The sequence below is a fragment of the Pieris rapae genome, chromosome 8 (genome assembly GCF_905147795.1).
Source record: "Pieris rapae chromosome 8, ilPieRapa1.1, whole genome shotgun sequence".
Classification (NCBI taxonomy): domain Eukaryota; kingdom Metazoa; phylum Arthropoda; class Insecta; order Lepidoptera; family Pieridae; genus Pieris; species Pieris rapae.
Window position 1 is genome coordinate 8813396 of NC_059516.1, and position 26415 is coordinate 8839810.

At 33.3% G+C, this 26415-nt stretch overlaps 2 protein-coding genes and 1 long non-coding RNA gene across 6 annotated transcripts; 2 read left to right on the forward strand and 1 right to left on the reverse strand.

Annotated features, from left to right (window-relative positions):
* The first annotated feature begins 100 nt into the window (after nucleotides 1–100).
* On the forward strand, nucleotides 101–1078 carry LOC110998720. The gene is made up of 3 exons (XR_006750376.1): nucleotides 101–351; nucleotides 701–752; nucleotides 1021–1078. It is a non-coding gene; the product is annotated as an uncharacterized LOC110998720 (long non-coding RNA).
* Nucleotides 1079–3387: 2309 nt separating this feature from the next.
* LOC110998664 (transmembrane and ubiquitin-like domain-containing protein 1) lies at nucleotides 3388–11311 on the reverse strand. 3 transcript variants are annotated; one of them, XM_045629258.1, is made up of 9 exons: nucleotides 11255–11311; nucleotides 10439–10619; nucleotides 10203–10268; nucleotides 9908–10036; nucleotides 9339–9485; nucleotides 8650–8857; nucleotides 7945–8104; nucleotides 7330–7463; nucleotides 3388–4291 (listed from the first exon to the last, which is right to left on the reverse strand). In XM_045629258.1, the coding sequence occupies exons 2-9, from the start codon at nucleotides 10611–10613 to the stop codon at nucleotides 4147–4149; spliced, it is 1164 nt and encodes a 387-aa protein (XP_045485214.1). In that variant the 5' UTR covers nucleotides 10614–10619; nucleotides 11255–11311; the 3' UTR covers nucleotides 3388–4146. The 3 variants fall into 3 exon arrangements, with proteins under 3 accessions (XP_045485214.1, XP_045485213.1, XP_045485215.1); XM_045629257.1 differs by lacking the exon at nucleotides 11255–11311 and adding an exon at nucleotides 10858–11144; XM_045629259.1 differs by lacking the exons at nucleotides 9908–10036; nucleotides 11255–11311 and adding an exon at nucleotides 10858–11144.
* Nucleotides 11312–11499: 188 nt separating this feature from the next.
* LOC110998653 lies at nucleotides 11500–26022 on the forward strand. 2 transcript variants are annotated; one of them, XM_022267402.2, is made up of 6 exons: nucleotides 11500–11932; nucleotides 22651–22727; nucleotides 23573–23866; nucleotides 23988–24111; nucleotides 24193–24806; nucleotides 24982–26022. In XM_022267402.2, the coding sequence occupies exons 3-6, from the start codon at nucleotides 23660–23662 to the stop codon at nucleotides 25564–25566; spliced, it is 1530 nt and encodes a 509-aa protein (XP_022123094.2). In that variant the 5' UTR covers nucleotides 11500–11932; nucleotides 22651–22727; nucleotides 23573–23659; the 3' UTR covers nucleotides 25567–26022. The 2 variants fall into 2 exon arrangements, with proteins under 2 accessions (XP_022123094.2, XP_022123086.2); XM_022267394.2 differs by lacking the exon at nucleotides 11500–11932 and adding an exon at nucleotides 20524–20720.
* Nucleotides 26023–26415: the final 393 nt, after the last annotated feature.

Here is a 26415-nt window from a genome sequence, read left to right on the forward strand (position 1 = left end):
GTAAGTATCCTTCAAACACTTATTTTTATTGTTGATGAAATGTATTTTAATTTAGTTTTTTGTTTACAGGGGCTCAATCCTCGCATACTAAAAGGTAAATTTTTAATATAACTAAACATTACTTGTCAGTCTCAATTAAATGATGAATTTTTATGTCATGCACCAATCTGAAAGGTTTTGCTGAATACTCACCTATTTTTATCTGATAATTCCTATCTTGTTAAACTAGCAGTTTAACGTTGAACAAAATATTCAGTCTTGTTTCTATCTTTCTAGGTTCTCAACTATAACAAAAACTAAAGTGATTCAATCTAAGAATCTGTCAACTGAAATACTCACCTGGGCATTTAGGTAAGATTGCTTAAAACTGTTTTGATAAAAATCATATTTAGCTAATAAATTACTAGACAAACCCTGAAGTATAAAAATAAATCTGTAAGGTGTAATATATACTTTCTCAGCATACTTTGCAATTGAAGTAGATATAATGCTAGCTAAAGTACTTTAAAACAGTCAATGTACCTTCTAAACTTATTTTACTCCATTTATAAATCTCTTTTATGATGATAACATGCTTTATGATATGCGCAACCCTGATTACCACGCATTATTCTTCCTTGGATGGCTGATTTTTTCCTTCTTTCTGTTTTAACTATCATTCTTATAGAAAATATGTTAAACCTTATAATTTTCTATCCAGATAGATAGTCCAGTTGCCCATGGAGGATTGTGACAGGATTTCCATCTAAAAGGTAAGGTTTTTAACATAACTGATCTTCAATCCAAATTCTTTTATAACTTCATTAACAACCATGTTAATGTTAACACTGAATTTGGAAAGAGTAAATCTTGTCTAGGTGAGGCTACTGTTAACTTTAATTTTCAATATCCTCAATCCGGCAAGAAACATTTTTAGTATTTTACTATTTTTTTTTAATTTTCACTTAAATATGTATCTATATATAATATTTAGTGAAGGGACTAAAGAAAAATCGTTAATCATTTCTTTTTCATTTACAGGTACAAATGTCACTGTGGGCAACAAATTTTGTTTGAAAATAAATATAATTATATAATATAATTTCTTTTATTTGGCACAGCAAGAAATCCTGAAACCTACAAAAAATTATTTTTACGGCAAGAAGAGTAATGTTCATGTGGATTTATTTAGAGAAGCCAACTAATTATATCAATATTATCTAGAATATTAAAAGAAACCCACTGCTTTTAGTAATTCGGTAAATGCATAGTTTTGTAGCTTAACCGAAATGGCTTTAGGGAAATCGAATAGCAATACATTTCTGTACGGCAACTCGCCATAGGCGTATTAGGTATAAAGAAGCACGAGATTACAGCTTTAGTAATACCAATTCAGACCCTGGAATAGCCACGTAGCCAGAGTAGCAAATGCTACGGGGCCCCGCGCTAACGTAATCGTAATAAACAAATATTAATTTACAAAATAGTGTAATAATTATACCTTGCATAACTTCCACTTAAAATGTAATCCCAGCCTTTCACTGCGAGCGGAACGGACTCCGCTCTCCACTTTACTCGTAACGGTGATTTTCATACAATATGTGCTTCCACATAAACGGAGGCAAAAATTATCATTCCAAACTGTGCCGCCGATCAACTATTTCTCGCTCAACATTTACGCAGTGGAAGGCGGGCATAAAACTCGATTTACTAAAAAAAAAAAGATTTAAAAAGCCAGATTTTTATTAAGAACGTCTTAGTTTGTTGAATATAGATGATTTGCTTTAATACTGTAATCTGTATTGAAAGTGTTACTATCTCAAAAAAGGAGTGTGTGTAGTTATGTACACGCGTTAGAAGTTATACTTCCTTGGCGTATGGAAAAAAAAGGCAAATGCAGTAGTGATTAACGATAAATATTAAAATTAATCAAAAAGATTTTATTTAAATAAATAAATTGTAATAACTAAATTTAAATACTGTGACCGTCGTATATGAAATTGATTTAAAAACATCAAAATAATATTTATTTATTCACACTGTTTACGAAACACGAGTTTTAAATATAAAAATACTAGAATATACAACTTGAACATAGTTATCGATTTCCATGCCACAGACCTAACTTTACGATTTTGGTGTGCGGGCGCATCGTAAAAATTCACTCTCATCATTTTTCTCCATCGCGCCAAAAGAAGTATAACTTCAAAAATATTTGAAACGGTTTTGTTTTATGAATACCCCAAACTTGAGAAGGGCCCCATGATAGATTTTGCTACAGGCCCCGCGCTGACTTAATCCGGCCTTGTTAACCAATTCATTCTATTATTATTACGGTTAGGAATAGTTTATATAAATTGTGTTATATTTTTATGGAAATAAAAAACCATTTATTCCTTAGATTCTTTTATCTTACAATTAAATAACAATACATGCTGATAATGGTGAGAAACTCATAAAATGGTGATACATTATACAAAACTCCGTATATTAGTGATAAAATAAGGTACAAGAACTATGAAATATTTACAAATTTAGACCACCGCAATGTTAATTTTGGACGGCCTTTAACGATCGCCGAAATGAAAAGATAATTAATAAAATATTTACATCTTACAAAATAGTACATACAATAACCGCATTTTAATATTCTGTGCAAAATAATTAAATACATGGTAGTGAATCAAGCAAAATTGACGTCCACCGACTATATAAAGGGCCCAGTAAATGTACATACATTAGTTTATCGCTGATATACCTAATTATACCTACCCTCGCTATAATCAGACTTGATAGTTAAAATTATGAAAAAAATCTACTATTATAGAAAGTAAAAAATCTCAATAACACTGATCTATCTATTGACTCATAAAATAGTTTGGAAAAAATTATGCGTTATACAAAGTAAACAACGAATAAATTACATAGAAATTATGTTCTAAATAATAAAACTATGACAGAATTACAGAAGAATTCAATGATATATAATGTTTACATTTGGAAACGCTACATATAAAATAGGGATGTCTTAAGATTATAAATTTACAATTTCGAGAATAAATTAGATTGAAAACAAAGTAATTCCCCCTTTAATAAAAAGCCAAAGAATTTACAACAAAACTATTGTCTACACAAAACATTTCAAATCTCAATAATGTTAATAATATATGTACAATATTTACTTTCGATATCTCTACAAGAAATTTTTAATGCCCTTATTAAAGGTCTACGCCACACATCACAAGTACTATTACTATTTGCTTTGTTATAAATTCTATGATTTAAGATATGATATACAAATTTATAACGTATTGAGGCAAACATCAATTCACAAAACTGTGGATTTCATTTATTAGGAGCTTGGATGTAGATATAGCGACGTTAAATCATAATCCCTTGAATGCAATGTTAAGTAGCGAGGTAAGCGGTATAGCTTATGGAGTTAAATTTAAGGTTCAATTATAAAGTCATATTCTGAGTAGCAACTGCGTTTCTATTCCGAATATATGTATCTCTTTACGTTTTCCTGTCGCTGTTATACCCAAATCTCTTGTCTTATAACAATTATACTTCAATCGCTTTAATTGTTTAGATCCATATAATGTCCAACAGTCGAATGCGACTGTTCAATGACTAAGAGTTCATTAAAAAGCCAATAGTTCCTTAAAAAATTAACAAAACTAAATCCAATTTCTTACTTAACATTGGTTATGCAGTCAGGCAATCGATTTTGTATGTATGAGTTGCACTAGATTGTGAAACTATTTTAATTTAAATAAATTATAATCAAAGATAATTACACTAAACTCTTCGTACGACTGTAAGTATCAATCAGTCAATAGAGCCAAATATCAGAGATTTCATTGAAATGTCACAATATTATAACACAATTTCTTAATTTTGCAATATACATATAACCTAAAAAATAGTATATATATAACTTAAACGTACCGAAATTACTTTTAGACTGAAAAGTTAAAAAACAAGTAAATAATGTTAACGTTTGGTTTTAGATTTGGTAATATTAAAATTTTATTTTTCAAATCTCAAGTACTTAACTAGACATTTTCATATGCAAAGCAACTTATTATAAAAAAGCATAAATTAAAAAATAGTAAAATTGCCCCAATTAAAAAGCTAAACAAACCCGTTGAATGAAAAAAAATCTCAGTTATTAGGCAGCTGATGCGGACGTCGCTCGAAGTGGAATGTGTCGGAAAGATAAAGTCCGAATATGGCAATACTGTAGAACACCGTCAGCCCGAATAAAGCAACACTGGCACTCACCGTGAACATGTTCGAGTATTCGCACCTGGAAGTATTTTTACTATGAGAACACGTTCAAACTCAAAATATCATATCATATTCATATAGGTAAACATGTACACTTATGAACGTAAAAAAAAAATTAAATTTACATTTACAACCAGTTCGCAAGTCAAGGGCGTAGAGCGGGTAAGAAGAACTGGTTAAAGTTGAATATAATAAAGCTTAACTCTCAATGTCCATACCGATGTTTTCGAATGCAATTTCGATTAGTTTTCTCAATTATCGTACAGGTTTTGTCGCAACGTTGGAAAAGTACGGCACAAAAACTCAACAACGATGTCGCAATTGCTATTGTTAGCATAGTAGCCCCTTATTCATTCAAATTTAATCCAATATAATCTTTCAAAAACAACTCATGTCCTTTATCATCTCAGCGTTATAACAATTTGACAGAAAGAGACGATGGTGTACGTAAAATACTGAATTAAGACTCATTTTGTTTTTATTAATAAACTTTAAACTCAGGGTAGGTATATTTGTTTCGTACTCATAATTGGTGGCTCATATATATATATATAAATAAGTGGCTCACTTTTTTTATATCTGTATAATAAAAACGAATATACTTAACATACAGCCAAAGATAATTTATTATATTCAAAAATGTTCAAACAATTACGAAACTTGGAAAGGATAAAACAAAAAAAAAATTAAAAGATTTAACTAAGTAATACAATTCAGCTGTATTTTGTGATGATGATGTGATGATGTTATTTAGCACTATGGATATTCTTTTAATCATTTTCCGCGATAGCAAGTCGAGGCTTAAATTGTTGTATCTCCGGGTTGCGCGATATAAAACGTAAGATGATAAAAAGTAGAAATTTTTCATTCAAATATTAAAAACGACGTTAAATTGTAATATTCTTCACTAAAGTCATTTAAGTTGAAGGACAAATTAATAAAAAATGTGTTTTTTCTTAGTTTAAGCATTTGTCAACGCTGTGATGAATCGGTCATTTGTAGCCTTGAAAACCTGTTTTAATTAAAGATTCTTATCCTTATTCATATACCGGCAAAAACATAAGTAACAATTTTTTTAATTAGTTAATACAAAGATCTGAAATCCAATATTCTACTGCGGAAATAAAGTTTGCGTTCGATCGGTCAAACGCACGTAACATGCATCGAACATTGAATTAATATCTGGTACAATTAAATCAGTCAAGGACAGTACCGAATTTTAAGCCGATCTCAACGGTATGTATATAAAACAATAGCCCCTTCCCAAAACTTTCGCCTAAACCAAGTATTTATGAGTACCATATTATTATAGATGTTTCGGGGACTTTGCCGTCGATCTTAGTTGTTTCGGAGTCTCCTTGGGAGGTTGTGTTGGGTTCATAATTGAGGCAATATCTTTTTGAAAAAAAACCGGCTATTTACCCAGTGTACCGCCTCGCGTACAAACACACCCGTTATATGACCGCAATAAATATTCATGTGCGCTTTACATAACGCTACGCATTTTTTCTATTGCATTCTTCTTCATAAAAAAATAAATGACAGCTAAAACAAGTTTTAGTATTCAATATTAATAGGTTTAAGGCGACTCCCAACATAATTCACACGTAAACAGCTCAACTTTTGAATAGAAATACATAGTTTTGTTTGAAAAAGTATTAAAAAAACGAGTGGGCTTATGACCACACAACTAAAGTGAAACTTCTTTCTTTCTTCTTTCTAATAATAATTTGTTATAATTTACCCGAAAATTCACAAAGCATGAACTCTAAAATGAATTTACAGTTTTATTCACTTTAAACGTATAATATTGAATGTATTGAACAAAATATTAATTCATAAAATTGTTCAAAATGAAATAGAATTACGAAAAATAACCAAAGAATTACCGTTCGCGTAACGCAAGTAACCTCGTAAACGAACTACTGACTGAAATATATATATACAGTAATACCCCGGACTTACGCGATAGGTGGGACTGAGCGCTATCCGCGTAAATCGAATTCGCGTAAGTTGGGGTACAAATTTGCATATAAAGACATACAAAGTATGTTTAATTGGGACTGGAGACTAAATAAAACAATAATTTAGGAAATAATTAGTATCTCATTCTAGATAATATGACAAACTACAGAGTGTATAAACGCAAACCGAAGTTAGTTTGATGTAGAAGGTTTCATAAATTGTAATTACAAAGTCGTTTTCTTCTGCCGTATATCTCCTCGTAGCATCCTACTAATTTTTTAATTCCATGTTTTGTAACAAAAATGCGCTCTTCATTGGAGCCTATGCTTTCCAAAATTGTTAACCCTTTTTCAATCGAACTGAGGGCTTCTGTCAAGTTTCCAACTGTCATTTGATCTTCCAATTGAACTGGATCCAAAGAATCATGATTATCAATTTCTTCCTCTTGTTCACGCATTGATATGAGCTCATCATTTGTGACCTCCTCATTGTGTGAATCCACAAGCTCTTGAACATCATCATCACTATCCTACACAGTTTACATCACTACACGTCTGTGCCTGTTGTAATCTGAACGAATAATTATGCGGGCGGAGGGAGTCAGAAACAAACGCCGCTGCTTGACTTTAACTGCGCGGCGTTCAAACAAAAAACGAATATACGAGAAAATTAAATCGCGTAACTCCGAATTCGCGTAAGTCGAGGTAGCGTAAGTCGGGGTATTACTGTATATATATTTTTCATTTACTAGCTATAAGAGAAAGAGAGAAGGAAAATGTGCGCGCGCACTGCTCACTCTTGCTCCTACATTGTGATGCAGACAATAAGCCTGCAGTGTACTTATTTGGCTATGAGAGGAAGAGAGAAAGAAAATGTGCGCGCACACTGCTCACTCTTGCTTATATCCTCAACTCAACTTCCGTTCGCCTCGCCCGATCACACTTTTCGTAACTCTTATATTATCACGCGTTCGCCAGCTTACTCCTCAAGTCAAGCGTGCGTAAAGAAGCTTAATTTCAAAAATCTATAATTAAATATCTAGAGAAAATTATATGAAAATCATATAGAAATATTAAGATAATTTTTAAATACCTGAAGAACCACACGACCGTAACCGCTACGCTGACTAATGTCATCAGGATATTCTCGAGGTCCCAGCTTCGTTCTGCAGCCGGAGCCTCCGTTACGACAGTTTGGCCTGGCGTTGTTGGCTCAGTTGGGTTCGGCTGGAATTTATTATATATTAGTTATATATCCTAAATTATCTAAGATTATAAACAATGAGATAAGATTTCAATAACGAACAAAAAACGTTTTTTATTTATATTATAGAAATTACTATATTTGTTATTTATAAAAAAATAGCTGGACTCCAAAACGAATAAAAACCGTGTTTATGATTATAATACTAACTATAAAAGTATTTGCATTTGACAGAACACCTGACAGTTAATAATAGAATTGTAATAAATAAACTCCTGAATATAATAGACATAACAAAAAAAAGAGCCAAAGCCAATTAGCCAAATTGATCTATCCCTTTTCGCGTGATGCGACTGAAGATGATCACGTGATGTTAATATTAACAAAAGGTTATTATCTGTTTCAAACAAAAGTTTTGTCTAAGGCGACTAACTCTATAATTGATAACACAAAATTAAAATCTCAGCTATATTTACAATTTTATATAGGTATAATGTGAAATACCTGTGAAGGTGCATTCCGTTTTGGATGTATCAAAGCATGAACGACAGCTTGATGGTGCAACCCACACGCGCGTAAAGTTGCCGCTTCGTCCACTAACACACGCCCGTTGAATATTAGACGCACTCGACTCTCAGACGAAAGCTCCGCGGCGAAGTGTCGTCTATAATATATTAGTTCAAAATTATTATTATGGTATGATTTCTGTACCGAGAAACTTAATTCAAGCTTTTAAAGTAATAGCTCTTAAAATCGGTTTAGTAGCCATAGATATAAAGAACTTAACATAGAGACCTTGTAAACGTTCTATTTATTATCCAGTTGATATGACTAGGAGATGGTATATAAACTAGTGAAATGCTTCTACTGCTGAAGTATCCCACATTGTTAGTGTTTGTGTAAGTAGCTCCAATAACTATAAGTAGAACAACCCTATCTTGACTTGAATAAATTTGGGAAATTTAAGGAAATATCATGGTTTAATCAGAATATTTGGTGATCACAAATTATGGAGGAAATATCAAACATATTTATTTATTTACAACCTCATTACACACAAAGAAACAAGAAAAACTGACAACCCCATTATAGCTTTGAGACAATCTATTCCAGACAACTGCAACAGCCAGAATTGTTGTAAAGAAATATAATTTACACTCCTTTATTAGAACTTGCAAAATAATTTCGACAATAACACAGACTACTCACCCTTTAAAATCCTTAAGTAGCTCATCCAGACTACCCTCAACTTCTTTAAGTGTTTCATTGAGATATTTTAACTTTATCAAGATCTTGTTAGATTTGTCGACCTCCGCACTTTCAGAGGAAGTGCCCTCAGCTTCCACCACAGGACTACTTGTATTTGGAATTGGCTCTTTAATTGTACTAGTAGCAGGAACTTCTGTGATGTTCCTTTCTAAAAATTAATGAATACATGTCAAATATTGGAAATATTTGACATGTATTCATTAATTAATAATAGTAAATATCTAAAAACTAACATGATCAAGTAAATGGCAATTGAAAATAATTTTCTTAAGATGGTTATAATTATATAGTTAAAAAAAAAGTTTTATATCACCCTTACCAAACTATTCTACTATAGTAAGTATCAGCAAGTAACTAAATAAATATTTCATATGAATTATGTAAAGCAAAGTATCAAAACTTTGCCTTATTACTAGATTAACACGATTTTTTTTACAAATTAGTCTTTAGTAAGTAATAATTTAAATAAAATAAACCAATAATTAAGATAATTATTAAACTATTTCAGTAATATGAATTTTAAATAAGCAACAATTATGAAAACTTTTCATAATTTTAGGCTTTATATAAAAAAAGTAATAGATAACAAATAGCTTCTAATGACAAACTTGGATTATTTATTTATTTACCATGTTGCAACGGTACATCTGCTTCCATAGCACTGACTATACTATCCATTTCTCTTATTTGGGCCTCACTTGCTGGCTCTAAATCTTCATGTGTTTCAGTCTCTATGACATTGGTCTCAAGTGTTATTTGTGATGTACTTGGTGTCGCTAAAACAAAGCAAAAGCAATATTAATCACTATTAAAATATCATATTACTACTTAAAATTAATATTTTATGAGAATAAAGTTGTACTTCAAGCAAATTATTTATTCCTAAAACAATATCTAATTCAATAAAATTTGTAGGGCCAAAGGTGAACTTGTTGTAAAAAGAAGGTTATTATATATATACTCAGAAGTTTAGGATACATATTATTGCAACACACATAAAACAAAGGAAATGTTTAGATAGAATCAACTTGAATATATTTTGTATTGAAGATATTTTAGGGACCAGATATATAAAACTATTTCATTCAAATACTGAAGGAACTAGGAAAGATGATTTTTATATCATATTATTATTATTAAAATAAACTGTTGAGTTACAGAGTCAGTCTCAGATAAAGTAACATAATAGATTCCTTACCATCAACAACTCTATAAAAATGTAACCGATTATTGTCTAACATAGCCATGTCTGCATCCACAATACTATCCATTTCTTGTATGGGAATCAAATGATTTCCATCACTACTGTTGGATGTTGATGTGGTTGCTAAAATGTTATTTTTCTTTTAGACTTAATGACATGCTGGGAGCAAGTAAGATCTTTTATTGTTAGTACAACCTCAGAACAATTTAATATATAAATATAAGATTGATAAGATAGAAATTAATAGTATTGGTAAATAATAATTTTTTAATATGATACTGTAACTTACATATTGGTTCCGATGCCAAAGGTGTAATATGAGTGCGTGGTCTTGGTCGGGCAGGTAACAGAGGTCCTATAAAAAATAATAAAACCTTAAGAATTGAACCACTAGTACAATAACAAATCACATAATATTTATCCAGTACTATCCTTTTGAAATATAAAACAAAGACTATTTAAATTTATAGACAGCAGAAAAACTACAAAAATAAATGTGTCTTGTAGAAATTGAATGTTACTTACTAGTTCTTATGCTCACAGTTACAGGATGAGTAAGTCGAGATCTCATTAATAATACTGTCCTGTACCTATCGGGTCGAGAGTTTGTAGACCACCATGCCAATGATGCAATGACAATCACCATCACAGTTATCATAAACTGTATCACTTCATCTCCTACACCAGCTATTAAAGACATTCTGATCTGAAAATCATTGAAATCTTTAAAGGAATCTACTTCAATATATCTATCTATTCTTAAAGAAGCAATAAAGAAAAGAGAGTTACATTTTCTTGCTGACACAATTTTAATGAATTTGAACAAAATTTACTAATAACTAAACATCTTATAAAATAAATACAATAAAAATAATACTATTAGCCATTAACATATGCCAAGGTCATGTCCAAGGCAACGATACAATTCTAATGTGGATACATACCTTTTTTTAAACTCTCACACACAAGAACATTTAATATCAAAACAATATTCTTGAAAGTTTTAAAGGAACGTAGTATAATAGAACATAATACTATTAATGATAAGACGCAGGCAACTGCCAGCGATACGAAGATGTTATTCCCTTAACGTGAAATTTTAATACGCCTATTATTTAGTTGTGATCTAAATTTGTGTATGTCGATAAGTTATTCATACAAATTGTTAAATTTTAGTATAAAGCTACCACAAAAATAAGTAAATTATTTTATTTTATTATTATTAAATATGTAGTTGACGCTTGACAATTGATAAAATTAATTTTGACATGACGGATACGACATATCGACATTTACTCCTAAACCATAGATAAATCTAATAATGTTAACATTCTCACTTACTGTTTTTACGTCAATTATCGCGCGTCATTTCTACAACGTGTCTTGGTCATTTGATAGCCGTCTCCTTTTTTCATTTATATAGTAAGATAACGCTATCTCAACTTTCCTCAGCCGATGCCTACGTCCTGCTTGTCTTTTAAATTTTGTCTCTGATTCCGCGAGTCTTTATATTCGGCATAGAGTATATTATATATATAAAAGGAATTATTCGCTTAAAATATTTCATCATCTTATTGAAGTTCATCCTCGCGAAAGTAAGATTTTATTGTGCAAAGAAAATTTAGTGAATATTTAAACCGACGTTATTAACGGCTTCTATTTGTAATGAATTAAGAGTACATTTATGTTGTGTTTATACAATAAAAAAAGCAGTACTCCAAAAATTTATAATTATAATTTAAACTGGTCTTTAACTGTAATAGTTTAAAGACCGCCGTTGGTGTAACTTTATTTATAATTAAATATTAAACCACCAAACAACCAAGAGAAAATAAATAAGCTATTGTCTAACATGGTCAACGCGTATACCCAAATAATCGATAACAATTTGTTGGAAAACATTTATATTAACAAAACAAATAATTTAGCGCAAACAGTTTTGCGTCGTACCCGCTATTGTATAAAGAAGGATAAAATTGAGAAAGTGAAGAAAATCAGATCTATAAGACATATGAAAATGTAAGTAATTTTGAATATATAATAATTTTTAAATTTTTCAAATGAGATTATGCACACAACACACTATAATAACTAAAATATATTTTTGAGCTTAGCATATTTAAATCAGATTATTCAAGTTTCTTCTTTTATTTGAAGTTTGCTTAAAGAATAAACATGGTGTGTACTGCGTAATTTCATTGTGCAACTTTATTTTTCTCCTCGTACTTTACTGATATTTTGATTAATTTAAATGTATTTTGTGCTCTAAAAGTAATATTTTTGAATATTATCTATATAACATTGTAGATAGTCAATTTATGATTAAACATGGCAGAAATTATAGAAGAGAAAATAATCCTAGAAATATATAATTAACCATTGTATCTTAAAATTTTAATTTTCTTATAATACACACTACTAACTAAGAGTAATATTGGCGTAGTAGCTTCAACATGCAGCTCTAATCCCTTAGGATGTATATCACTTGCTTGTATAGTGAAGGAGAATGGCACACAAGGTTCAGAATAAATAAACAGATACAGATATTCGAGGCCTAGACCTATAGATTGTAGCAACCCCAGTTTTTTTCTAAATTTCTTTATAATATTCAGATAAATTAAAGTATTTGAAAAAATTTAAACAAAGCTTATCACATAATTTAAGATACCAATGCTTAGAGCAAATAATGACATCAGACATGTGACTCGGAAATGTTATACATATGTATATATACAGTGTCACATGATTTATTTTTCCACTTGTTATACAATGAACTTTGGAGAATGAGTAACTAATAGTATCCTGTGTATTACATTTTAGTATGGCAAATAAACTTCATTCTGTCTATACTTTTTTTACATTGATAATAATTCAGTGGTGCTAGTGGTGGTATTGTCTGTTAGACAAGTAAGTAATTAGCCTTGTATGCCTGACACAAAAAGTAGATTTTTTTAATCTAAAACATTTCCCATGATGTTTGCCTTCACTGTCCTCAGCCTCCAGGTCTATTTGGTTCAAACAGGAAATAACTAAGTCAAAGTTGCCAGATATGGCGAGAGATTGGCCCAACTCCCTTCGGAGACTCGAGCCTCCTGCTCTCTCGCCAAAGCTGTCCAAGGGAGTTTTTGTCAACCCGCACACCACCACTGCACAGGGAGGATGACTTGCTGGCCCACACTGCGAAGGAGAAGGCCGACCTTTTGGGCCGTCTATTCGCGTCCAACTCAATTTTGAATAACCGAGGGAGATCACCACCGACTATTTCACGGTGTGATTCTTCGATGTGGGAAAATACATTCCGGTTACGTGCTGTCCGCAAAGCACTATCTTCCTTGGACATACATAAGTCGAGCGGGCCGGATCGTATTCCTCCAATTATGCTGCGTACTTGTGCTCCTGAGTTGGCTCCGGTCTTAACGCGCTTTTTCCGGTACCTGTACTCGCTCGGCACTGTGCCGAAATCCTGGAAGACCGCTTTGATACATCCGATCCAAAAAGGCGATCGCTCTGATCCGTCCAACTATCACCCAATAGCTATAACCTCCTTATTCTATTCGATCCAAAATAATGGAATCCATTATTTTTGTTAATGGCCAGCTCCTGAGGTATCTGGAGGGCCGCCAGCTGATAAGTGACCCTCAGTATGGCTTTCGTCGTGGTCGTTCGGCTGGTGACCGTCTTGTATACCTTACGCATAGATGGGCGGAGGCAATTGAGTCCAAGGGGGCGGCGCTAGCGGTTAGTTTCGACATAGCGAAAGCCTTTGATCGGGTGTGGCACAGAGCACTGCTCTTGAAGCTTCCAGCCTATGGGCTTCCCGAGAAATTATGCGATTGGATCTCCAGCTTTCTGGCCGATCGGAGCATCAAGGTCGTCATCGACGGAGCAGGTTTCTTCTGCATATCAATGATATGTTGCAACTTAGCAACATTCATTGCTATGCGGATGACAGCACTGGGCATACTCTTTACACTGGCCGGGCAGGTATTTCTCGGGCAGTTTTCGATGAGTACCGGAACAAACTTGTGTCTGAAGTCGAAACTCTACTACGTTGAGACTCTGACTGGGTATAGACTAAACCTAGTCCAATTTAACCCCAAGAAGATACAAGTTTGCGCGTTTTCCGCTAAAAAAACACCATTTGTCGCTACTTCTCTTTTCGAAAACACTCTTAAAGCCGCAGCCAGCATGGGAATACTTGGCGTTGACATATTGAAAGACGTTCAGTTTCGCAGTCACTGTTCTTACCTCTGGGCTCTGTGGCTCCCCAGTACCAGCTCCTTCCACTTGACCGTATTCAACGAAGAGCGGTTCGAATCGTTCACGACCAATCTCTTTCAGAGCGGCTTGATCCTATACCATGGAGAGTGTTCAGAGGAGTTGTTCGGATTAATAACTGCAGCATTAATCCGAACCGAGTTTCATCGTCGGAAATTCCACCCGTATCACCTCGGCGTCCACCTTTCCACAACGGCGCGTTTTTCTACGGTGATTTTTGCGCACCACCACTTTGTGGAACCAGCTGCCCACTGAAGTATTTCCGAACCAATTCGACTTAGAGTCCTTCAAGAAAAGAGCGTACCAATTCTTAAAAGGCCGGCAATGCACTCGCGAGCCCTCTGGCATTAGTGTTGCCCAAATGCAAGACCAAGACGAGACTTAGACCAGTCTTGGTATTGGTCTTGCGTCAATACACCTGGTCTTGATCTTGGTATTGGTATTGCGCTCTCCGTCTTGGTCTTGGTCTTGATCTTGCAGCAAGAGTCTCGCAAGTCTCGCAAGACTTGCAAATACCTATTAGCCTATTGCTATTTATTCGTCACTCATGTCAAATTGTAAACATTCACTCCGAAAGCAATAAGAATTTAGAGTACCTAGCTAGGTAAATGGGCGAGAATAATAAATAAGATAGACTCGAAGCCGATCTCAATTAGAAATGACTGAAATTGAAATAAAAACTCATATTTATAAGCACACAAGCCGAAGACCGACAAAGAAAAATGCGGCATTCTTTGATAGATAGAATAAATCTTTGAAAGATTAAAAAACAGAAGTATCAGAATCAAAATCAAATAGGTTTTGTGCCTACGCAAAAATAAAGTGTAGATAATTATGCAAATAATATTGTTTATTATGATCCTTTTTTATTGGAACTATACGTTGCCTGCTGTTTTTATGGAGGTTACTAGCTACTAGAGTAGATACGATAAAAGTTGATAAACCGACACTGCAAATCTCGATTTTTGGAAATGTGTGATTTTAAAACCAAATGCGTAAAGCAATATGACGTCGCTCATATTTGGAGTTTTTCCACGTTTCAAATTTGTTTAAATCACCCACTATCGAGACAGCGTGTCAAATGCTGTGATACACTTGTTGCAAACCGCGGCGTCTTTGTCGGTAAATTATCAAATATGTAGGTATATAATACACCGACCGACCAACAGTTTATTCGCAGAACGTCACATTTTCCCAATCAACCTTGAACCTTATTTCTTTAGTGATAAAGTTGAAAATTTGATAACGCCCAAATCTCAGTTTGTCCTAACTGCAAGACGCAAGAGTATTGCAGGCTTAAGTATTGTCTTGCTCAAGTCTTGCAGGCTTCAGTCTTGGTATTGGTCTTGCTACGATAAGGCGGTCTTGGTATTGGTATTGGTCTTGCAAAAATGCAAGAACAAGACCGAGACTGCAAGACCAAGACCGATTTTGGGCAACACTATCTGGCATTGAGAGTGTCCATGGGCGGCGGTATCACTTAACATCCAGTGAGCCTCCTGGCCGTTTGCCCCCTGTTCTATTAAAAAAATATACTTATAAGCCAGTGCTCATCATGAAAATACATATAAAGAATTCATTGTTGCAAGTGGGCAGCAACTGCAGCTGGGATGGGGCTTAACACACAACGTCAGGGCTAACTATGGTATACACAAGACCAATATGGTTTTTATATTGTAAAAGATATTTTATTAGTACACATACATATATCATAAATATTAAAAGAAGAGTGAAAGAGAGTTAATGCATAACATCATTTGTCTGACGAGGATAGCGAATGCCGACGATATTTTGTACTATAAGTGAACGAAATTGATTCCCAAAAATCAATTCAAAATAATTTCACAAAAAATTCTAGCGGCCTAATTTTTATAGGCAACTTGGTAAATATACATTCTCCTAATTATAGACATACATAAAAATTTGGTTTCTAGCAAATAACTGATGAGCGCACTAATCCTATACACTTTACACTATCCATCTCGTACTAGTAGTGTATGTAGAAAGTCGAAACTATTTTCATGAAAATTTGTTGATACAAGATGTCCCATACATCTTGTATCACCAGTACTGTTAAGCCTACTTAACTCACTATTTAATACTTGTGTATTTTTACTGTTGAGTGTAGGGGTGGAGAAAGGTCACCCCAAGGATTTGCATGCTTCAACCCATTAAGGGTTTGATGTTAAAATGCCAGGAAATGTTATTTATGCAATTACTACGGAATGCACAATGTCGATAGTCCTTTTTAACGACATTTTTATTTTATTAACATGAAATTATAAATTGGGTCAAATCAATTTTACAAATTCGTAGAAAGCTAACGCGACACACCGACACATACTAGAAACTGGAATTTTTTAAAGTTACAACATTAGTTCTTTCAATTTATGCATTGAATCAGGTTTTTAAGTATGAGTGTCTTTCTCAACGTAAGGCCAGGCACTACATAAAATAAGGGGAAAAATGCATTGTTAATGGGGCTCCTCGAATCCTAAAATTATTTCAGTTTTTCATTATATTTCATTTCATTACTTAATAATTTCTTCCTAAAACCTATAATTTAAGTTTCCTGAGTTAACGTTATGCATGTATATTAACATCGGAGCAAAAGAATTTTAGAAAGGCTAATGTGGGACAAAAACATTGGGAAATACCGTGCTAAGTTATACTTTGTTAGGTATATCATTATTAAATGACGTTGTAGTGCAATCGGTTTATATTCCTCAGAGTAATCAAGATAAAAAGTATTTTACACGCTAATTTTGATTTATTTAGACGGCTTTAAAAAAATTAACCAGATTTTAAACCTTTGTTTTATTTAAGTTAAAGAAAACTATCTTAACTTAAGCTTTAAATACACAGGAAATAAATAAATAAACGGGGTTTGCACGTTGCCGTTAAATTTGTTCAGAAAAATTGTGGACTGGTAAAGTAATCTCATAAATCATTTGAAAATTACTATACCTATTTTATCACTAGTTACAACTATGTCTGCATCGAAGGGTCAAAAGTACTTCTTGTTCACCATGATTTTGATATCTAGCAATTGCAAAAAATGAACCTATACACAGTTTATTATATTTGCACTTCGGTTCAAATGATTCAGCATAACTAGATAGCACCGCGAACGTCAGAGGCCAGGATGGGTGAACTGTTTCAGCCATATAATAACAATAATTATTGAGCATCAAAGTTGAAGGCCGTGTTTTTAACATGAATTGTTGTTATGTATATATATCTTAACTAAGCTAGGAATTATATCTGAAGATTAACTGTTGAATGCTTGTTGAAAAGAAGAATGTTTTTTTTTATTGATTTCAATACTAATTTGAAAGTTATTTGATCCGCAATGAGATATTTTACATGATTGTATTGATCAGATTAAAAGACACATTAATGATGTAAGATCAATAATCCGCTGAACGCTTTAAAATAGTCACCTTGTGTGATTTATTTGTTTCGACGAGAGTCCTGTCAGTTCAGTTACCTTTAAGTATTCGTATTGAAATGTATGTTACTAGTAAATAAATAATTTAATAAGTATTAATTAGTTCGAGGTAAAATTAAATTATGCTGCATGAGGGATTTTAGAATACTTTTACTGATAAATTTAACTTAAAAAAACAATTGTTTTATAGAGTAAAGTAAAAATGAATAACCATGACTATAACGAAGCTGAGTATAAATATATTATGAATGATTAAGTTCTTATAAAACAGTATCGTCAACTAAAATGAATATCTTTTAATCTACATTATTCAATATGACTTGATAAGGATAAGGACGATAATATCTCTTAAAGTTAAAGCTATTGCTTACCTTTTAATTCAACAACAAAACAAAACCAAGATTCCTGTATTTTTAGAGCTAGCATTACTGTTAATGTTGTCCGGCAGTCAGGCTAGCCTGGTGGTTGAAAAAATAGATGAATTATAAAATCCTAGTACCTATAACAGCATTGTTGGCAATTATAGTTAATTATGTTCATCTCATTGTGGCTGGTCATGGAAAATATAATTAATATACACATATATTTTTTTATAATGCCTTTGTCACTGCTGATAGATTAAGCCGTATATAGAAATACAATAGAACAAAGATATTATGTATTTATATATACTTTTTGTAGGGCATTGGAAACTTCCTATGTTTACTTCAGTAGGTATAGAAAATTGTTTATTTCTACTAGTCATAAGATATTCCAGAGTCAAACCAATCCTACCTTGTTTCTGTAAAGTATGACCATTAAGAGTAGCAATTTAATGTAAATTATTGTTCAGGAAAATATTTGACGCTGGTCGGGGCCTATATAAATATGGCATAATAACGTTCTCATATATATAGGGCCACTGTTAGATAATTGACTGACGTTTCGTCTATTCAAATAGTTTGGCGGATGATGGATGTAAAGGTTAATAAACTTTTGGCAATGATTCACTTGATACTGATGCTATTATAATAATCCTGTTTGAAGTAGCAGGAAAAAACTGTGATGGCGAAATAAAAAGAATCTGGCGTTCTATTTGCCTATTAAAATTATACCGTCTATTTAATCCTAATTATATATTATGTAAATTTACCATCGTCACTTTCTGAGTTGTAATTGGAAAACTTCCGTCTAGCAAATGACCTAGTATCCTCCTGAATAGGCTCGGTATTTTCGGCTAATATTCAGAAATAGACAAATCGATCTATACTTCCAAGAATTGTAGTGACATCTAGAGTCTGCTCCTAAAATTCACTATTATAACGTCATAGGGGCTGTTCAAATATTACGTAAGCTCATAGGGGGTGGGGGTATATTAGTGATTACGTCAACAGTTATTATTTCCTTTACGCCCACATTGTCTATGCTTAAACGAAATGCATTTTCGAGGATTTCTATAAAAAAATTATTGTACGTCTATGTATTATTTTTGATTTTTTGCTTACGTAACACTTGAACGGCCCTATACTCCGAAATGTACTATCAAAGTATTCCGACCGATAAAAAAGTTGCATATAACTATATGACCTTAGCCACTGGCGCTTTCGATCTAGCCAGTCAGGGCCAAATCCTTTAAGTCGGAGGAAGAGCACCACCTTCCTTTCATATTACTACTAAATTTAACAAATCAAAAGTATGAATTAAAATGTATTAATTAATTCGTTATGTTAATAAAAAATGGATATTTAATTAATTAGCACTTATCACGTGAACTTCCAGCTGGCATTGAATTTATTTTAAAAGTAATTCGGAAACAACTCCCAAAAATTGTCATGTTATATGAGTCTCCTACTTATTGCTCTACATTTTCATGATAGAAATAACTGCTTAGCAATAAATTGCCTCCACTACCTCCCTCAAAAGCTAGTCGATATCTTGTGTAGGAAAGGTGGTGGTGAATTACTTAGTAAAGATGACATGCGTAATGGGTAACGTGACCAGACGTCCCGTTTTGAACGGGACTGTCCCGTATTGTGTTTTTACAATTACGGCTACCGATGTCCCCGAAATGAACTTGCACTATGGGACTGTGGAAAATTGTCTCGTTTTCAGAGAACGTGCACGTGAATGTGTGAGTTAAATTCCTATTTAAAATCGTAACAAGCTATATAAAAAGAAATTTGTTATCCTGATAAATATGAATGTTTACAAACATTTTCGACACCTATATTTTGTGATTCGTAACTTTTAAGTCAATTAACTTTGTCTGAATAAATAACTTTGGTTTTGTTTTAATTGACTACTTATTATTTGACCTAAATTAAACCAATGTCTCGTTTTGAGTCGAAGAAGAAATGGTCACTTTAGTTATTTGTCCTTAAAACAAGCAACCATTTTATGATTATATAAGTTAAAACATATTATATTTTTAGAAAAGTATAGCTTTTATATTAGACTAGTTTACAGATGGATGTATCTACTGCAATTCTAATTGGAAAGTGATTTTTTTCATTTTTTGCTTCTGCCTAAAACACTTTAACAATTTCTTTAAAATATTTTATGTTAGTAATTGTTTTGTTGATGCATAAGCTATAAAAGCAACGGTATTCGTGTGCTAATGTTATTTTGCAGTTTTGTCTTGCGTGAAACCCCAGTAACTTCCCCCACTTCCCTTCAGGCTTCAACCCACACACAGAAAATAGCGATTGCGAGAAATGAACCTACATAACTACATAATCTATAGTCGAGCGAAAACACGTCGAACTCGTGACCGTCAAGAAATCTGTTTCGGTATTGGCTACTAGAGTTGACGTCATATCTATCAACCAATAAAATTGTACGCGAGATATTTTTAGAACACGACGTAACAAGAGTGGGGTTTGAGGAAAATCGTCCAGCTCGCGGGCTGCGAATGTTGCACAATATTTTTGAAGCTCTGTCGGAGCGCCCGTATGCCATTTAACTGTTTAAAAATTAATTAAAAATTGACCTTGGGACGTTCCCGTTCACAAGCTATACGTTACCTATTTTCCATAAAATTTAAAGAGTGACTTGCGTCTAAACGACGAAAGGAAGTGCCTTCAAATATTTTATTGAAGGGTAAGTTTTATAATAGTGTATTTGTAGTATTCTATTTAATACTATATATTATTTTATATTTCTTGTTATTATGTTTCATTATTATCATTACATAACTTCGTTGATTGAGGCTTTATATTATAGTATGTTCTTGTAAAAGTATGTTTGAACCTGTAAGTTTGCTTTGTACACTTATTTTAATAGGCTCATGTGGCAACCGCGTGGAAGTTGCTTGTAAATAAGCATGTGTGTTTCTAGAACAAAGTGAATGCTTCGCTCAATTATAAAATGTGATTTTTATTGCACAATACTTAAAGTTTTAATATTGTAAAGTTTGAGATAGATACGCTAACCTCCACTATTAAATTCGAGGTCAACGCTAATGGATTATTAAGTAGTCATTAGAAATTCCATAAAACTAGTATCTGAACTTGAATTATTTAAATATGGGCCATTTAAAGTTATAAAGATATATGTGTGATTGCCTTGTATACTGATATTTGGTGAATGTAAAAAAATTGTGGGGGCAGGTGTGAGATGCAGACACGTCTGTGAAAGTTGTTTCAGTAGGAAATTCATCGTGTTTACCGCCAACTGTAGTGACATTTACAATCACGTTTGCTCTCCGATACATTTTGCGTAGGTGACCGTAAATCTTTAGGGCTTCAAGGTTACTTTGGAGAAGGAGGCAAAGGTCTTTGGAAATTTACCTTTTATCTATTTTAACTGGTTTAAACGACAAGTATACTTAAGATATTTTAATAAAGACTTAAATAGCTTGTCATTTACTGATAACGACCAAGAGTCTGTCGTGTACTTAAAAGTATTAATTTATTAGACCGATTGAATAGTAAGATGAAAATATGTTTGGGGTTTTGGGAATAGTATGGTATTTTTATGTCGTAAAATTAGTATCGACTTAATATCTCGTTCATGCTTATTGAGACAATTCCATGTTTTTTATCAAAGTTATTGAATGTCGATATATTGGTTGTGAGCTCATTATTGAGATATTATCCTCATCATTATAACTACTTTGCCTCTAGATTTTCTAAATTTTGCGTACAATTCATACCGCACAAACACATCGAAAATCCACACATTGATTTTATTTTGTATGCCTACTATTAATATACGTTGTCCGATTGCAATGTAGGTAGATCTACATGGAATTCGAACAACGTATAGTGCCAGTAAGCCTTGTGAAAAATCCCATGGAAAAATATTATAGTGATTAATGTTCTACTACGTTAACTATGAGAATTTATGTTGCCTATGACCATGCTATATAAAGATACTAACCAACATTTATGTGATAAGTAGAATCGGTTATAAGCAAAAAAGATTTAATAATTGTCTAGACGATATCTATCGTCACTAAAAATTAAGTAGTTTCGTATTGGCCACTTAAAATAATAGATAAAAACGTCGCCCATTTTGTTTCCGAGATAACGTGTATGATGATGTATATTGGCATAATAAAAAAAGAGTAGGTAGAATCCTAGCGATATTGTTGAACACGTTTTATTCCACGTGCAATTAGACTTAATGATTATTGCAGTTGTCACTTGATTGAAGATAAGATTTTATAATAATAATAAAATCATGTAAAACCTTATTTATTTAATCACATTAGGAATATTTTAATTAATGTATTGCGCAAGAGCCTAATACTCGTACTAATTACAATTGCTCAACGATTGTAATGTCTAATGACTATATAAGTATGATTCTAATTTTAAGTGTAATGACACACCTTAGTCCAGGTATCAAAACAACTTTGTGACTCCAGTTTTTATATATGAAAAATAAAGTTTGTATCGCGCGACCTATTACGCCATGCGGCCTTATTAAAAATATTATTTTCATTTTTACGATTGCAGGTTTAACTGTTAATTTAAATTTAGAGTTTAATTCCGTGTTTAATATAAAATATTTTTTATTGTTTCAGGACTACAGCTGTGACAGTGCCTTGGTTCGGAGCCTAAAGGGTTAAGGATTTCAGTTGGAGCTCGTGACGAGTTCAAAGTAAGTACTTCCGCTTAGGCGGATTCCATATTATTATTTATTGTCTATGTTACAGGTTTTAAAGCGGACAGCGGAAAAAGCAACCTTCAATAACACACGTCAAGATTATATTATATTTTTTTATGTTTCATACATAATTGATTGATAGTTCGAGAAATAGGAATGTTTCTATTAACAATATATTTTATTAAACTATAATGTATATATATATATATATATATATGTCAATATATATATATATCCAAGTAAAATTTGATTTATTAAAAAGTTTTCGCTAGATGAACTTTATAGTTAGATTTTTGTGTTTTTACCATTTTGTAAGCAACCGTTAGACATTTCATTAATTACTCACTTTTTCATACTCTTCTACAAGTGTTAAAGTACTTTCATATGTAGTTCATTTCGATGAGCTTATAAAATTTTCACTTTCTTCTTACAATCAAAATTTCGACATATTATATGTATTTTAATGTATTGCTCTGCTGCAATAATTTAAATTGTTAGTCTTGTATTTCTCTATTAGATTTTTTATCATCTTAATATGGTATTATATTCCAATAAATTAATCATATATAGTATTCATTTCCTACTTTATCTCTTTATTACATAGCCATCATGCTTTTTAAAATGAATCAATAGGGATGCTATCCTTTCCTATGTTGGGTTAATAATGGTAAGAGTCGATTGCACATAAGCATATTACCAACATAACATTTTGTATTTGTTTTGTAGATGTTTTGTTTTGTGTTTATCCAAATCTCGCCTTTCACCGTTTCCCATTCCTCTCTCCCGATGCTTAATAAATGTATGCACATTATGTTACGCCGTCTCATTTCTGTTTGTAGTTCTTTTCAAAATGGTTGCTCAAAAGATCAACGTCAGTCCGCAAGGAGGCGACGATATCGGAATACAATACGACTACATCGAAAGACATGGTTTTTTCGCAAACGAGTCACAAAACTCGCAGTTTATTGAAAGTAATAGAGATAGATCGGTTAAAGTCCGGAAAGAACCTGAAGGTAAACCGTCCTTACGGAGTTGTGACCGACCTAAGAACGGAAACAGCACTCTCTTCTCCAACGACACCATCAACGCCATCAACGCCTACAACGCCACCGCTAACTACAAGCTATTCAGAGGTAAGAAGAAGTCGGCGGCACGTGAGTTCTTTATCGTTTATAAGTTCGTTTGTAAGTTCTGGACTTGTCGAGAGTCCTAAAATTCTGGAATTTGTTGTTAACTTCTCTTCTTAACCTTCAGGAATTTCTCAAACCGGAGCCCGTGTATCAAAGTACGATGCAGGATTTGGATGCAGAGTTCTTCCAAGATTTGATTCAGTGGTGCGAAGACACACCTACCGAGCAAGTAGTAGTACAGTCCATTGGTAAGTCAAGTTCAGGTGTTTTGCAAAGACTTCTGCAAACAAAAATCAATTTTCTTATATCCCACAATTTTATTCCAACAGATCCAACAAAAACAACAGACACGAGGGCACACACCACCGACACACAGCACACACAATTCCCACCGCTGGTTTGGGATGTAATTGATAGTAACTCTCCTATAGCTCAATCGAGCTCATTCAACCCGACACCACCTAGTTTTCCCGACTCACCAGTCGGGAACGGCATGGCAGCGTTCAACACAGATTTCTTCGGTTCCCCGACCTTCATGAATGAGGAGCGACTAACGTTCCAGGAACAATTTTTAGATATAGATAAGCTGCCTGTTGTAATAGGGGATCTAGCGTCTGAAACTATGGCCGACTCGAATCCGTGGTTAAGTACGGAACCGGTATGGCATAACACATACGATTACATGAAACCACATACAGATATACACACAATGCCCTTCATCGATCAAGAGGACTCACTGGACATGAAAATGATGTCCGTAATACCACGGGAGGTAGAAAATGATGTGGTGATATCGGAATATATCCTTAGTGAGGCACCGCCTCGGCCCTCGTTGGCCTTAGACGTGGCTGCCAGGCCGTGGACAAACGACGTCATCAGCACGCCAGAGGTCCTCACATACGTCGAGCAACTTGAGAAAGAAAAAGTTCCTTCCGTAAGCTCGGTAAGTCTATCATTCCTACTTTTTTATATAGAGGTTATATTTTCATAGGGTGAACAAACTACCTTTTGCCGCAATGAATTAACGAGTAAATTGTATTAATTCTAATCTCATTTTTCGATAAAAAAAATGTCTTGAAAAGTTATAAAAAAATTTAAACTATGTTAAATTATTTCAGGCCCCGATATCACCATCTCAATACACTTCATCCCCTGCGCCAAGTTGCGCAAAATTGGAAAATTCTCCGTCGGCCGAATATGAACCCATCACTCCAAAGAGCGAACCTCCGTTGGACTCGGAAGAAGACAACAAGTTGAGAACGAGCAAGAGGCAACGGCGCGACAGCGAAGAATCGGACGAGTCGTATACACCGTACGAACAAACTCGGCGATATAAACGTCGGAAGCCCAGCATACCCATCAAGGATATGATACGCGCGCTGGAAGGGTCACAACAGCTGACGAAGGCGCGACGCGGGCGACCCCCCAAAAGGAGGGAAAGCACAATCTCCAACGTTAGCGAAAACTCCTCGTCTGTTTCTACGCACGAAATAAAGTACAGAGAGCTCAGAGATAAGAACAATGAAGCCTCAAAACGATCCAGAATGAACAGAAAGCTCAAAGAACTCCAGATGGAACAGTTGGCTAGCGATCTCGAAGAGCGTAACAAGAAGCTAAGAGTTCGAGCTGATCTGCTCGAAGAAATGACTAAAAAACTGAGGGAAGCTTTCATGGCGGCGGTCGCGAAGAGCAAAGTTGGTTAACTGTTTTTCGGAACTTTTACGGCTTTCAATGATTTTGTCTTACGCTTAGCGTTGATCTTTGTTTGCTTCGCGGGCAACTAGATTAGTAGACACAGGCCCAGACAAATGTTCTGAGCGTAGTTATATCGTTTTTATTTCGCTTTGTATTTTTTTTAAACCGGATATGACATTTTTAATACAGGACTTGACGTTTTAGATTATAAGAATTACATTTTAAGAATATAATTACTTAACACTTTATTATATTTTTAACGAGAAGTGTTAAGGTCTTGATTTAATTTAATTTGTAAGTCTTTATCGAGGCATCTTTGAAACTCGAATTTAATGTTAAATAAAAAAAAATCAATTAATATTAATTAATCTACAATTGGTTAGTTTTTGAGATAACGCATGGTAATTGATCGCGGTAGACTTATGTTTTGTTGTACTTGAAATAAATGTTTTCAACTTGTTGAATTGCTTGTTTTTGTTTTCCATTTCCTGTTTAGTTCAAAATATAGCTTTATAATAGTACCAACCAAGTTATGATCTGTTATTGGCTTCAGTACTGTCATTTCGTTTACATATAATATAAATTTTGAAAGACCCAAAACTCAATCCGTATACAGCTCGGTAAATGGTGCGTTTTTTTACAAAAAAATTAAAATTCGTATGTGCAGTTACAGTTCATCCATCATTATTTTTTGTGTAAGAACGCAATGTATTATGCCTAGATATTATAATAAAGCCTTCCTAGATAAACGGGACGTTAGAAAAAGAAATTTAATTCTGTTAACTAGTTACTGAAATTAGCGCAAACTTACTGAAAAATATTCAGCTTTATAATACTGGCAAAATTTTGAAGTTATA

Bases quoted from the DNA above. Each gene is read 5' to 3' on its own strand.
- LOC110998664 (XM_045629258.1), bottom strand. From the start codon at position 10,613: ATGTCTTTAATAGCTGGTGTAGGAGATGAAGTGATACAGTTTATGATA. The intron at 9,486-9,907 runs GTAAGGAATCTA...GCTTTGTTTTAG, and splicing joins TTTTTATAGAGTTGTTGATG to CGACACCAAGTACATCACAA. The intron at 8,858-9,338 runs GTAAATAAATAA...ATTAATTTTTAG, and splicing joins AGATGTACCGTTGCAACATG to AAAGGAACATCACAGAAGTT.
- LOC110998653 (XM_022267402.2), top strand. From the start codon at position 23,660: ATGGTTTTTTCGCAAACGAGTCACAAAACTCGCAGTTTATTGAAAGTA. The intron at 23,867-23,987 runs GTAAGAAGAAGT...CTTAACCTTCAG, and splicing joins TAACTACAAGCTATTCAGAG to GAATTTCTCAAACCGGAGCC. The intron at 24,112-24,192 runs GTAAGTCAAGTT...TTATTCCAACAG, and splicing joins AGTAGTAGTACAGTCCATTG to ATCCAACAAAAACAACAGAC.